This window comes from Salmo salar, chromosome ssa20, assembly GCF_905237065.1.
Source record: "Salmo salar chromosome ssa20, Ssal_v3.1, whole genome shotgun sequence".
Lineage (NCBI taxonomy): Eukaryota > Metazoa > Chordata > Actinopteri > Salmoniformes > Salmonidae > Salmo > Salmo salar.
Window position 1 is genome coordinate 89,317,420 of NC_059461.1, and position 13,866 is coordinate 89,331,285.

General features: G+C 44.3%; 1 protein-coding gene across 2 annotated transcripts in view; it reads left to right on the forward strand.

Annotated features, from left to right (window-relative positions):
* usp32 (ubiquitin specific peptidase 32) overlaps nt 1-13,866 on the forward strand; it is a 95,482-nt gene that overhangs the window by 28,915 nt on the left and 52,701 nt on the right. For both annotated transcript variants that reach the window (XM_014163631.2, XM_014163633.2), the window contains exons 3-4: nt 12,764-12,869; nt 13,182-13,300. In XM_014163631.2, the coding sequence (XP_014019106.2) occupies nt 12,764-12,869; nt 13,182-13,300 (225 nt within the window). The remainder of the gene's footprint in view (nt 1-12,763; nt 12,870-13,181; nt 13,301-13,866) is intronic.

A 13,866-nucleotide genomic window follows, 5' to 3' on the forward strand; every position in this document is an offset into this window, starting at 1 on the left:
GTGTGTGTGTGTGTGTGTGTGTGTGTGTGTGTGTGACAAAGTCAGTGACTGGGTCATCAAGGCTGACTGACGTAGGCCTGTTCTGCGGTGGACATTGTTTGAGGAAGTGAAATAAAATCTTTGGCCTGTGTTCACAATAGTAACCCAACCCTTAGGGCTTGGTGTGTGTCATTCCATGGAAACAGTCTTGGCGACATTCAATCAAAGACCTTTTTAGATCTGCAAAAAATACATGTTTAGCTCAACATACTCAGCAGCAAGTAATCAAAGTTAAAAGTGCAATATGCAGAAATCGCTCTGCCATTTCCTGGTTGCAAAAAATGTGAATAGTGCTCCAAATTTCAGTTTGTGGCAAAACAAGCAATGTATAGTCTAGATAATCATTGTACCAAATAAACTGCTGTGAATTAGTTTTTTAGTTTTTCTTTACATATTGCAGCTTTTAAAAGTCTAAAAATAAAACGTGTTAATACCAACATGCTCTCCAGCTGGCCCAGGAAACCTGGGTATTGACTTGGATTGAAAACAGCTGGCCCAGGTAACCTGGGTATTGACTTGGATTGAAAACAACTGGCCCAGGAAACCTGGGTATTGACTTGGATTGAAAACAGCTGGCCCAGGAAACCTGGGTATTGACTTGGATTGAAAACAGCTGGCCCAGGAAACCTGGGTATTGACTTGGATTGAAAAGGGCACTTGGTCTCTCCTGCTTGATTGTTAATCAATAGGCTAGTAGAAGGTTGTGCTGGCTTACTACAGGAGGATTTAAAACGTCACGTCTTCCCAGCAGAGTCTATAGATAGGCACAGTCTGCATCCTAAATGGCACCATATTCCCTTGTTATAGTGTACTACTTTTGACCAGGACCCATAGGGAATAGGGTGCCATTTGGGACATAGCTATAGTGTTCAGACAGGCAGGAAGGCAGACATTTTTATATTTGACTTTTTTACCAGCGAGACAGCAGCAAGTCAGATTCACTCTGAGATTTTAAAGGGCCTCAGCTGTACGATGGTAGTAGACAGAGAGGTTCAATGGAGGAGCTCCTATTATACTGAGTGGTGCTGCAACCCCGTCCTTCGCTAGTTTTATTTTTACATGTCTGCTTCCCACAACAACGTGTGATTTCAGAGAAAGTGGGACATTTTATACCTAGCTGCTCAAAAAGGCTGTGTGGGTGTGCTGTGTGTTGAGTGTTTAACTAAGGAGTGTAGTGGTAGTGTTTGGGTCCATCAGGCAGTAGACTCCGGTCAGGGCTGTTAATCTTGTGCCAGTGGCATTAGGAGACACTCCAGCTATGTCCATCACTAGGTCTGACAGCAGGGCCCGGCAAGGGGCCACTCGTCACTGTGGTTAGTGGGACCACAGGGCCCGGCTAGGGGCCACTTCGTCACTGTGGTTAGTGGGACCACAGGGCCCGGCTAGGGGCCACTTCGTCACTGTGGTTAGTGGGACCACAGGGCCCGGCTAGGGGCCACTTCGTCACTGTGGTTAGTGGGACCACAGGGCCCGGCTAGGGGCCGCTCGTCACTGTGGTTAGTGGGACCACAGGGCCCGGCTAGGGGCCGCTCGTCACTGTGGTTAGTGGGACCACAGGGCCCGGCTAGGGGCCACTCCGTCACTGTGATTAACACACAGTCAGGCCATACATTACCATACACATCATCATCATCAGGATCTCGTCATACATTGTTGTTAATGTTTGGCATCCTTTCCCTGGTAATCCAAATGTTGCGAATCCAATCATTTATTTTAATTTTTTTATTATTTTATTTAACCTTTTATTTAACCAGGTAGGCCAGTTGAGAACAATTTCTCATTTACAACTGAAACCTCACCAAGATAAAGTAAAGCAGTGCGACAAAAACAACAGAGTTACACATGGGATAAACAAACGAACAGTCAATAACACAATAGAAAAATCTGTATACAGTGTGTGCAAATGAAGTAAGGAGGTAAGACAATAAATAGGCCATAGTGGCGAAGTAATTACAATTTAGCAATTAACACTGGAGTGATAGATGTGCAAGTGGAAATACTGGTGTGTGTGAAAGAGCAGGGGGAAAAAACTAAAACAAATATGGGGATGAGGTAGGTAGGTAGGTAGGTAGTTGGATGGGCTATTTACAGATGGGCTATTTACAGATGGGCTGTGTACAGCTGCAGCGATCGGTAAGCTGCTCTGACAGCCGATGCTTCACGTTAGTGAGGGAGATAAGTCTCCAACTTCAGTGAGTTAAAAAAATGTGTGTATATGTATGTGTGTGTATATTTTCAATTCTTTCCAGTCATTGGCAGCAGAGAACTGGAAGGAAAGGCGGCCAAAGGAAGTGTTGGCTTTGGGGATGACCAGTGAAATATACAGTTGAAGTCAGAAGTTTACATACACTTAGGTTGGAGTCATTAAAACTTGTTTTTCAACTTCTCCACAAATTTCTTGTTAACAAACTATAGTTTTGGCAAGTTGGTTAGGACATCTACTTTGTGCATGACACAAGTAATTTTTCCTGCAATTGTTTACAGACAGATTATTTCACTTATAATTCACTGTATCACAATTTCAGTGGGTCAGAAGTTTACATACATTAAATTGACTGTGCCTTTATACAGCTTGTGAAATTCCAGAAAATGATTGCATGGCTTTAGAAGCTTCTCATAGGCTAATTGACATCATTTGAGTCAATTGGAGGTGTACCTGTGGATCTATTTCAAGGCCTACCTTCAAACTCAGTGCCTCTTTGCTTGACATCATGGGAAAATCAAAATAAATCAGCCAAGACCTCAGAAAAAAAATTGTAGACTTCCACATGTCTGGTTCATCCTTGGGAGCAATTCCCAAACACCTGAAGTTACCACGTTCATCTGTACAAACAATAGTACGCAAGTATAAACACCATGGGACCACGCAGCCGTCATACCGCTCAGGAAGGAGACGCGTTCTGTCTCCTAGAGATGAACGTACTTTGGTGCTAAAAGTGCAAATCAATCCCAGAACAACAGCAAAGGACCTTGTGAAGATGCTGGAGGAAACGGGTACAAAAGTATCTATATCCACAGTAAAACGAGTCCTATATCGACATAACCTGAAAGGCCACTCAGCATGGAAGAAGCCACTGCTCCAAAACCGCCATAAAAAGCCAGACTATGGTTTGCAATTGTACATGGGGACAACGATTTGTACTTTTTGGAGAAATGTCCTCTGGTGTGATGAAACAAAAATAAAACCTTTTGGCCATAATGACAATTGTTATGTTTGGAGGAAAAAGGGGGAGGCTTGCAAGCCGAAGATCACCATCCCAACCGTGAAGCACGGAGGTGACCGCATCATGTTGTAGGGGTGCTTTGCTGCAGGATGGACTGGTGCATTTCACAAAATAGATGGCATCATGAGGCAGGAAAATTATGTGGATATATTGAAGCAATATCTCAAGACATCTGTCAGGAAGTTAAAGTTTGGTCGCCAATGGACAATGACCCCAAGCATACTTTCAAAGTTGTGGCAAAATGGCTTAAGGACAACAAAGTCAAGGTATTGGAGTGGCCATCACAAATTCCTGACCTCAATCCTAAAGAAAATTTGTGGGCAGAACTGAAAAAGCATGTGCGAGCAAGGAGGCCTACAAACCTGACTGTTACACCAGCTCTGTCAGGAGGAATGGGCCAAAATTCACCCAACTTATTGTGGGAAGCTTGTGGAAGGCTACCCAAAATGCTTGACCCAAGTTAAACAATTTAAAGGCAATGCTATCAAATACTAATTGAGTGTATGTAAACTTCTGATGCACAGGGAATGTGATGAAAGAAATAAAAGCTGAAATAAATAATTCTCTCTACTATTATTTTGACATTTCACCTTCTTAAAATAAAGTGGTGATCCTAATTGACCTAAAACAGGGAATTTTTACTTGGATTAAACGTCAGGAATTGTGAAAACTGAGTTGAAATGTACTTGGCTAAGGTGTATGTAAACTTCCATCTCAACTGTACCTGCTGGAGCACGTGCTACAGGTGGGTGCAGCTATGGTGACCAGTGAGCTAAGATAAGGCGGAGCTTTACCTAGCAAAGTCTTATAGATGATCTGGAGCCAGTGGGTTTGGCGACGAATATGTAGCGAGGACCAGCCAACGAGATCATACAGGTCGCAGTGGTGGGTAGTATATGGGGCTTTGGTGACAAAACGGATGGCACTGTGATAGACTGAATCCAGTTTACTGAGTAGAGTGTTGGAGGCTAATTTGTAAATTACATTGCCGAAGTCAAGGATCGGCAGGATAGTCAGTTTTACGAGGGTATGTTTGGCAACATGAGTGAAGGAGGCATTGTTGCGAAATAGGAAGCCGATTCTAGATTTAATTTTGGATTGGAGATGTTTAATGAGTCTGGACGGAGAGTTTACAGTCTAACCAGACACCTAGGTATTTGTAGTTGTCCACATATTCTAAGTCAGAACCGTCCAGAGTAATGATGCTAGTTGGGCGGGCGGGTGCGGGCAGCGATTGGTTGAAGAGCATGCATTTAGTTTTACTAGCGTTTAAGAGCAGTTGGAGGCCACGGAAGGAGTGTTGTATGGCGTTGAAGCTCGTCTGGAGGTTAGTTAACACAGTGTCCAAAGAAGGGCCAGAAGTATACAGAATGGTGTCGTCTGCGTAGAGGTGGATCAGGGAATCACCAGCAGCAAGAGCGACATTGTTGATATATACAGAGAAAAGAGTCGGCCCGAGAATTGAACCCTGTGGCACCCCATAGAGACTGCCAGAGGTCTGGACAACAGGCCCCCCGATTTGACACACTGAACTCTATCTGAGAAGTAGTTGGTGAACCAGGCGAGGTAGTCATTAGAGAAACCAAGGCTGTTGAGTCTGCTGAATACGTATTAATACGCTCTGATTAAGGAAGCCTATATAGCATAGTAAGTGAGTTGTGAGTCCAGAATAGGCAGTGTGTTGACCACATCTCAAAGCTTCTTCTCCTTTTCTTTCTATCTCAATCACTTTGTCAGCGCTTATGCTGCTATGTACAACAGAAAGGGCTGACTTATGCTGCTATGTACAACAGAAAGGGCTGACTTATGCTGCTATGTACAACAGAAAGGGCTGACTTATGCTGCTATGTAAAACAGAAAGGGCTGACTTATGCTGCTATGTACAACAGAAAGGGCTGACTTATGCTGCAATGTACAATAGAAAGGGCTGACTTATGCTGCTATGTACAACACAAAGGGCTGGGCTGTAGCCAGCGTGAGTAGCTTGCTTTGAAAGGACATGTTTTAGGTCTATACATTAGTCTTTATGGCAGTGTTTCCAGAGTGTAATTCATTTAGGACTTCACTGTCATGTTCAGGTGAAATGTGTCCCAAAGGAAAAAATAATTTGCAGCTATTGCAGTGTCCTAATATAGGTGTGTGTGTGTGTGTGTGTGTGTGTGTGTGTGTGTGTGTGTGTGTGTGTGTGTGTGTGTGTGTGTGTGTGTGTCCTCTCTCTCTCTTTTAGTGGTTCAGTTTGTCGTCTTGTCATATTCATTTTGGCCTGCCAATATTTGCGCACATGACCTGGTTCCTAAGAAAGTTGAATGTGTGCATAATCATGTTAGATAATATGCAGAACATGTCCTCGGGAAGTTGAAATATGTTGTCAGGGCATGGTTCAGGCCAAGCAAGCAGAGAAAAGCCAATATTAAAGTGTCTAAATATACGGGCTTTGAATAAGTAAATTCTACTACCAATACTTGTGCATTTAAAAATGATACTCAAAATTAATAAGAAATGTTAATTTAAAACATCTAATGAAATATGACAGTATTAAGGTGTTATTTTGAGGGTGCTTCTGTTTGTACCGTGACAAACTGACACAGCCACTGTGACTGCCACCGGCTGGCTGTGAGACCAGAGAGACCACTGCCACAGGCTCTCCAGCACGCCCCAGGCAACCAGGAGGCACGACAATTGCTGGCAAGAGGGACGCCTCCCAGTCACACACACCACAACCAGGGCAGAGGTAGACGGCCATTGGGGGGGGGGGTCCCTGTCTGCTGTGACTGTGGCACACACTTGAATCTATGCTATCGTGCCCAGAAACCTGCTCCTTTTACTCTCTGTTCCGAACGTGCTAGATGGCCAGTTCGTATAGCCTTTAGCCGTACCCTTATCCTACTTCTCCTCTGTTCCTCTGGTGATGTGGAGGTTAATCCAGGTCCTGCAATGCCTAGCTCCACTCCCACTCCCCAGGTGCTCTCATTTGTTGACTTCTGTAACCATAAAAGCCTTGGTTTCATGCATGTTAACATTAGAAGCCTACTCCCTAAGTGTGTTTTACTCACTGCTTTAGCACACTCTGCCAACCCGGATGTCTTAGCCGTGTCTGAATCCTGGCTTAGGAAAACCACCAAAAACCCTGAAATCTCCATCGCTAACTATAACATTTTCCGCCAAGATGGAGGGGGCGGTGTTGCAATCTACTGCAAAGATAGCCTGCAGAGTTCTGTATTACTATCCAAGTCTGTACCCAAACAATTCAAGCTTCTACTTCAAAAAATTCACCTTTCTAGAAACAAGTCTCTCACTGTTGCCGCTTGCTATAGACCTCCCTCTGCCCCCAGCTGTGCCCTCGATACCATATGTGAATTGATTGCCCCCCATCTATCTTCTGAGCTCGTGCTACTAGGTGACCTAAACTGGGACATGCTTAACACCCCGGCCATCCTACAATCTAAGTTTGATGCCCTCAATCTCACACAAATTATCAATGAACCTATCAGGTACAACCCCAAATCCGTAAACACGGGCACCCTCATAGATGTCATCCCAACTAACTCGCCCTCCAAATACACCTCTGCTGTTTTCAATCAAGATCTCAGCGATCACTGCCTCATTGCCTGCATCCGTAATGGGTCTGCGACCAAACGACCTCCCCTCATCACTGTCAAACGCTCCCTAAAACACTTCTGTGAGCAGGCCTTCTTATTCGACCTGGCCGGGGTATCCTGGAATGACATTGACTTCATCCCGTCAGTAGATGATGCCTGGCTATTCTTTAAAAGTGCCTTCCTCACCATCTTAAATAAGCATGCCCCACTCAGAAAATGTAGAACTAGGAATAGATATAGCCCTTGGTTTACTCCAGACCTGTCTGCCCTTGACCAGCACAAAAACATCCTGTGGCGTTCTGCATTAGTATCGAATAGCCCCTGTGATATGCAACTTTTCAGGGAAGTTAGAAACAAATATACACAGGAAGTTAGAAAAGCTAAGGCTAGCTTTTTCAAACAGAAATTTGCATCCTGTAGTATTAACTAAAGTTCTGGGACACTGTAAAGTCCATGGAGAATAAGAGCACCTCCTCCCAGCTGCCCACTGCTCTGAGGCTAGGAAACACTGTTACCACCGATAAATCCACTATAATTGAGAATTTCAATAAGCATTTCTCTAATGCTGGCCATGCTTTCCACCTGGCTACCCCTACCCCGGTCAACTGCTCGGCACCCTCCACAGCAACCCGCCAAAGCCCCCACCATTTCTCCTTCACCCAAATCCAGATAGCTGATGTTCTGAAAGAGCGGCAAAATCTGGACCCATACAAATCAGCCGGGCTAGACAATCTGGACCCTCTCTTTCTAAAATTATCTGCCGAAATTGTTGCAACCCCTATTACTAGCCTGTTCAACCTCTCTTTCGTATCGTCTGAGATTCCCAAAGATTGGAAAGCTGCCGCGGTCATCCCCCTCTTCAAAGCGGGTGACACTCTAGACCCAAACTGCTACAGACCTATATCTATCCTACCCTGTCTTTCTAAAGTCTTCGAAAGCCAAGTTAACAAACAGATTACCAATCTTTTCGAATCCCACCGCACCTTCTCCGCTCTGCAATCCGGTTGCCGAGCTGGTCATGGGTGCACCTCAGCCATGCTCAAGGTACTAAACGATATCATAACCGCCATCGATAAAAGACAGTACTGTGCAGCCGTATTCATCGACCTGGCCAAGGCCTTCGACTCTGTCAATCACCGTATTCTTATTGGCAGACTCAATAGCCTTGGTTTCTCAAATGACTGCCTCGCCTGGTTCACTAACTACTTCTCAGACAGAGTTCAGTGTGTCAAATCGGAGGGCCTGTTGTCCGGACCTCTGGCAGTCTCTATGGGGGTACCACAGGGCTCAATTCTCGGGCCGACTCTTTTCTCTGTATACATCAACAATGTCTCTCTTGCTGCTGGTGATTCCCTGATCCACCTCTACGCAGACGACACCATTCTGGATACTTCTGGCCCTTCTTTGGACACTGTGTTAACCTCTTACATCTAGATGTTCCGCTAGCGGAACACCTGCTCCAATATCCAATGATGGGCGTGGCGCGAAATACAAATTCCTCTAAAATCCGAAAACTTCCATTTTTCAAACATATGACTATTTTACAGCATTTTAAAGACAAGACTCTCGTTAATCTAACCACACTGTCCGATTTCAAAAAGGCTTTACAGCGAAAGCAAAACATTAGATTATGTCAGCAGAGTACCCAGCCAGAAATAATCAGACTACCCATTTTTCAAGCTAGCATATAATGTCACAAAAACCAAAACCACAGCTAAATGCAGCACTAACCTTTGATGATCTTCATCAGATGACAACCCTAGGACATTATGTTATACAATGCATGCATGTTTTGTTCAATCAAGTTCATATTTATATCAAAAAACAGCTTTTTTACATTAGCATGTGACGTTCAGAACTAGCATACCCCCCGCAAACCTCCGGTGAATTTACTAAATTACTCACGATAAACGTTCACAAAAAACATAACAATTATTTTAAGAATTATAGATACAGAACTCCTCTATGCACTCGATATGTCCGATTTTAAAATAGCTTTTCGGTGAAAGCACATTTTACAATATTCTCAGTAGATAGCCCGGCATCACAGGGCTAGCTATTTAGACACCCACCAAGTTTAGCACTCACCAATATCAGATTTACTATTAGAAAAGTTTGATTACCTTTCCTGTTCTTCATCAGAATGCACTCCCAGGACTTCTACTTCAATAACAAATGTTGGTTTGGTCCAAAATAATCCAGCGTTATGTCCAAATAGCGGCGTTTTGTTCGTGCGTTCTAGACACTATACGAATGGTAAATAAGGGTCGTGCGCATGGTGCATTTCGTGACAAAAGATTTCTAAATATTTCATTACCGTACTTCGAAGCATGTCAACCGCTGTTTAAAATCAATTTTTATACCATTTTTCTCGTAAAAAAGCGATAATATTCCCGACCGGGAATCTGTGTTTCGGCAAATAGAGGGAAAAACAGAAAGACTGGAGCGGCCAGTGCACGAGCCTAAGCCCTTTGTCCTCTGATAGACCACTTAGCAAAAGCGCTCGTGTGTTTCAGCCAGGGCTTTGAATTACGTCATTCAGCTTTTTCCCGGGCTCTGAGAGACCATGTGAGCCGTAGGAAGTGTCACGTTAGAGCAGAGATCCTTTGTAATGGATAGAGATGGCAAAGAGGTTCAAGAAATGGTCAGACAGGGTACTTCCTGTACAGAATCTTCTCACGTTTTGGCCTGCCAAATGAGTTCTGTTATACTCACAGACACCATTCAAACAGTTTTAGAAACGTTGGAGTGTTTTCTATCCAAAGCTAATAATTATATGCATATTCTAGTTTCTGGGCAGGACTAATAATCAGATTAAATCGGGTACGTTTTTTATCCAGCTGTGAAAATACTGCCCCCTAGCCATAACAGGTTAACTAACCTCCAAATGAACTTTAATGCCATACAACACTCCTTCCGTGGCCTCCAACTGCTCTTAAATGCTAGTAAAACCAAATGCATGCTTTTTAACTGTTCGCTGCCCTCACCTGCTAGCATCACTACTCTGGACGGTTCTGACCTAGAATATGTGGACAACTACAAATGCCTATGTGTCTGGCTAGGCTGTAAACTCTCTTTCCAGACTCATATCAAACATCTCCAATCCAAAATCAAATCTAGAATCGGCTTTCTATTTCGCAGCAAAGCCTCTTTCACTCACGCCGCCAAACTTACCCTAGTAACTTACCCTAAACCTCGACTTCGGCGATGTCATCTACAAAATAGCTTCCAATACTCTACTCAGCAAATTGGATGTAGTCTATCACAGTGCCATCCGTTTTGTTACCAAAGCGCCTTATACCACCCACAACTGCGACCTGTATGCTCTCGTTGGCTGGCCCTCGCTACATATTTGTCGCCAGACCCACTGGCTCCAGGTCATCTATAAGTCTATGCTAGGTAAAGCTCCATCTTATCTCAGCTCACTGGTCACGATAACAACACCCACCCGTAGCACACGCTCCAGCAGGTATATCTCACTGGTCATCCCCAAAGCCAACACCTCCTTTAGCCGCCTTTCCTTCCAGTTCTCTGCTGCCAGTGACTGGAACGAATTGCAAAAATCGCTGAAGCTGGAGACTTACATTTCCCTCACTAACTTTAAACATCAGCTATCTGAGCAGCTAACCGATCACTGCAGCTGTACATAGTCCATCTGTAAATAGCCCACCCACCCAATCTACCTACCCCATCCCCATATTGTTTTTATTTACTTTGCTGCTCTTTTGCACCCCAGTATCACTACTTACACAACATCATCTGCTCATCATCATCTGCTCATCTATCACTCCAGTGTTAATCTGCTAAATTGTAATTACTTTGCTACTATGGCCTATTTTTTGCCTTACCTCCTCACGCCATTTGCACACACTGTATATAGACTTTCTTTTTTTCTCTATTGTGTTATTGACTGTACAGTTGTTTATTCCATGAGCCTACCTGGTTAAATAAAGGTGAAATAAAAAAATAAAAACAAGTGTTTTTAATTGTTGGTCATCTGTTCCGAGGAGTTCACACGCATAGTAGAGACACTGAGGGGACAAAAAATTAGGAACACCTCCCTAATATGAAGTTGCACCCCGTTTTGCCCTCAGAACAGCCTCAATTTGTCAGGACATAGACTCTACCAGGTGTCAAAGCGTTCCACAGGGACGCTGGGCCGTGTTAACTCCAGTGCTTCCCACAGTTGTCAAGTTGGCCATTCTTGTTACACACGGGAAACTGTTGATTGTGAAAAACCCAGCAGCGTTGCAGTTCTTGACACTCAAACCTGTGCGCCTGGCACCTACTACCATACCCCGTTCAAAGGCACTTCAATATTTTGTCTTGCCCATTCACCCTCTGAATGGCACACATACACAATCCATGTCTCAATTGTCTCAAGGTTTAAAAGTCCTTCTTTAACCTGTCTCCTCCCCTTCATCTACACGGATTGACGTGGATTTAACAAGTGACATCAATAAGGGATCATAGATCTCACCTGGATTCACCTGGTCAATTTGTCATGGAAAGAGGTGTTCCTAATGTTTTGTACACTCAGTGTATATGTGTCACAAATGTAAGCAAGTTTTGAAATGATTAAATGTTTTAGTAAAATATATCTGGTTGGGATTATTTGCGATCAATTTACAGTCTACAAATGATGTATAATTATGTTCCTACCACCTGACCGTCCACACAAAAAGAAAATGGACCCTCTGCTTAATCTAGTTGATAACACCTGATGTAGGGTATAGGGTGTTAATTGGAACAGACATTGGATCTGTGTCTATTGGCGTGTGTGTTTGTGTGTGTGTGTGTTTGTATCAGGCCTGGGCAATTCTTTTCCATGGAGGGCCACGTTTAGAATATATTTTTGTGTGTGCGCGCTTATGTCTTATGGGTTAATACAGTACAGGACCAGAAGTATGTGGACACCTGCTCATCCAACATCTCATTCCAAAAATCATGGGCATTGGAGGCTGCTATAACAGCCTCCACTCTGCTGGGAAGGCTTTCCACTAGATGTTGGAACATTGCTGCTATAACAGCCTCCACTCTTCTGGGAAGGCTTTCCACTAGATGTTGGAACATTGCTGCTATAACAGCCTCCACTCTTCTGGGAAGGCTTTCCACTAGATGTTGGAACATTGCTGCTATAACAGCCTCCACTCTTCTGGGAAGGCTTTCCACTAGATGTTGGAACATTGCTGCTATAACAGCCTCCACTCTTCTGGGAAGGCTTTCCACTAGATGTTGGAACATTGCTGCTATAACAGCCTCCACTCTTCTGGGAAGGCTTTCCACTAGATGTTGGAACATTGCTGCTACAACAGCCTCCACTCTTCTGGGAAGGCTTTCCACTAGATGTTGGAACATTGCTGCTATAACAGCCTCCACTCTTCTGGGAAGGCTTTCCACTAGATGTTGGAACATTGCTGCTATAACAGCCTCCACTCTTCTGGGAAGGCTTTCCACTAGATGTTGGAACATTGCTGCGGGGAAACATTCAGTGTCAACAATAGAGAATCAGGAAGGGGGCAAAAATACTTTTTCACGGCACTGTATACATATACACACGTATATGTGTATACAGTATACACAGACCTAATATCCCAACATCAGTGCCCCACCTCACTAATGCTCTTGTGGCTGAATGGAAGAATGTTTCCCCACAGCAATGTTCCAACATCTAGTGGAAAGCCTTCCCAGAAGAGTGGAGGCTGTTATAGCAGCAATGTTCCAACATCTAGTGGGAAGTCTTCCCAGAAGAGTGGAGACTGTTATAGCAGCAAAGGGGGGGGACAACTCCATATTAATGCCCATGACGAGCAGGTGTCCACATACTTCTGGTTGTGTGTGCGTATGTGTGTTCATACCATCTTTCTTTTCTTTCTCTGTACTCTCCTCCTCTCCCTGCAGGTCATCTACAACTCATTTGGAGGCACGTCTAAAGGACTACACTTTAACAACCTCATCATTGGCCTGGTGCTGCTGACTAGAGGACGAGATGGGGAGAAGGCCAAGTGTATGTTCTCTCGCTCTCTCTCGCTCTCTCTCGCTCTCTCTGGCTCGCTCGCTCTCTCTCGCTCTCTCTTGCTCTCTCTCAATAAAGTGTGTGTGTGTGTGTGTGTGTGTGTGTGTGTGTGTGTGTGTGTGTCTGTGTGTGTGTGTGTGTGTGTGAGAGAGGCAGCAGAGAGCCAAGGCCATGATGACTAGTAATGGACCTTCAGACTGCAGCTACTCTGGCTTCTGTCTGAGTCTGCCTGCCACTGATGAGACCAACCTGCCTTCCAGAATGAACTCATTAACTGTGTGTGTGTGGTGTGTCCAACCACAGACCTCTTCAGCCTGTTTGCCAGTGAGTCGGGCGGCTATGCAGCGCGGGACGACATGGAGGCCGTGTTACGGGCATTGGACGGGGAAGTCCCGCCATCTCTAAGGAAGTGCTTCAGCGAGGTCAGTCACAGATTACTGTCCTGTCAATCACCCAGACTGACACTTTGACTGACACACAACACACTCCTCTCCAGTCATCACTCAGTCGGAGGTTCCGGTCACAGTGTGTGTGTGTGTGTGTGTGTGTGTGTGTGTGTGTGTGTGTGTGTGTGTGTGTGTGTGTGTGTGTGTGTGTGTGTTTACACAACACACTCCTCTCTCCTCTCCAGTCATCACTCAGTCTGAGGTTCGGTCACACTGTGTGTGTATTTACACAATACACCCCTCCAAGAATCCAATATCATTATCAAACTACAGATTACTCCTTTAACATAAAACCACCCTGCTTGTCACTCCTCTATCAGGCTCCTTAACAGCAGCATGTTATATATATATATATATATATATATATTTTAATCCCAGCCCCCGTCCCCCGCAGGAGGCCTTTTCCTAGGCCGTCATTGTAAATAAGAATTTGTTCTTAACTGTCTTGCCTAGTTAAATAAAGGTTAAATACAAATATAATCATGAAAATAACTGCCGTTCTCATGGTAATTGACCGTTAATTAACATAAACACATTTAGCA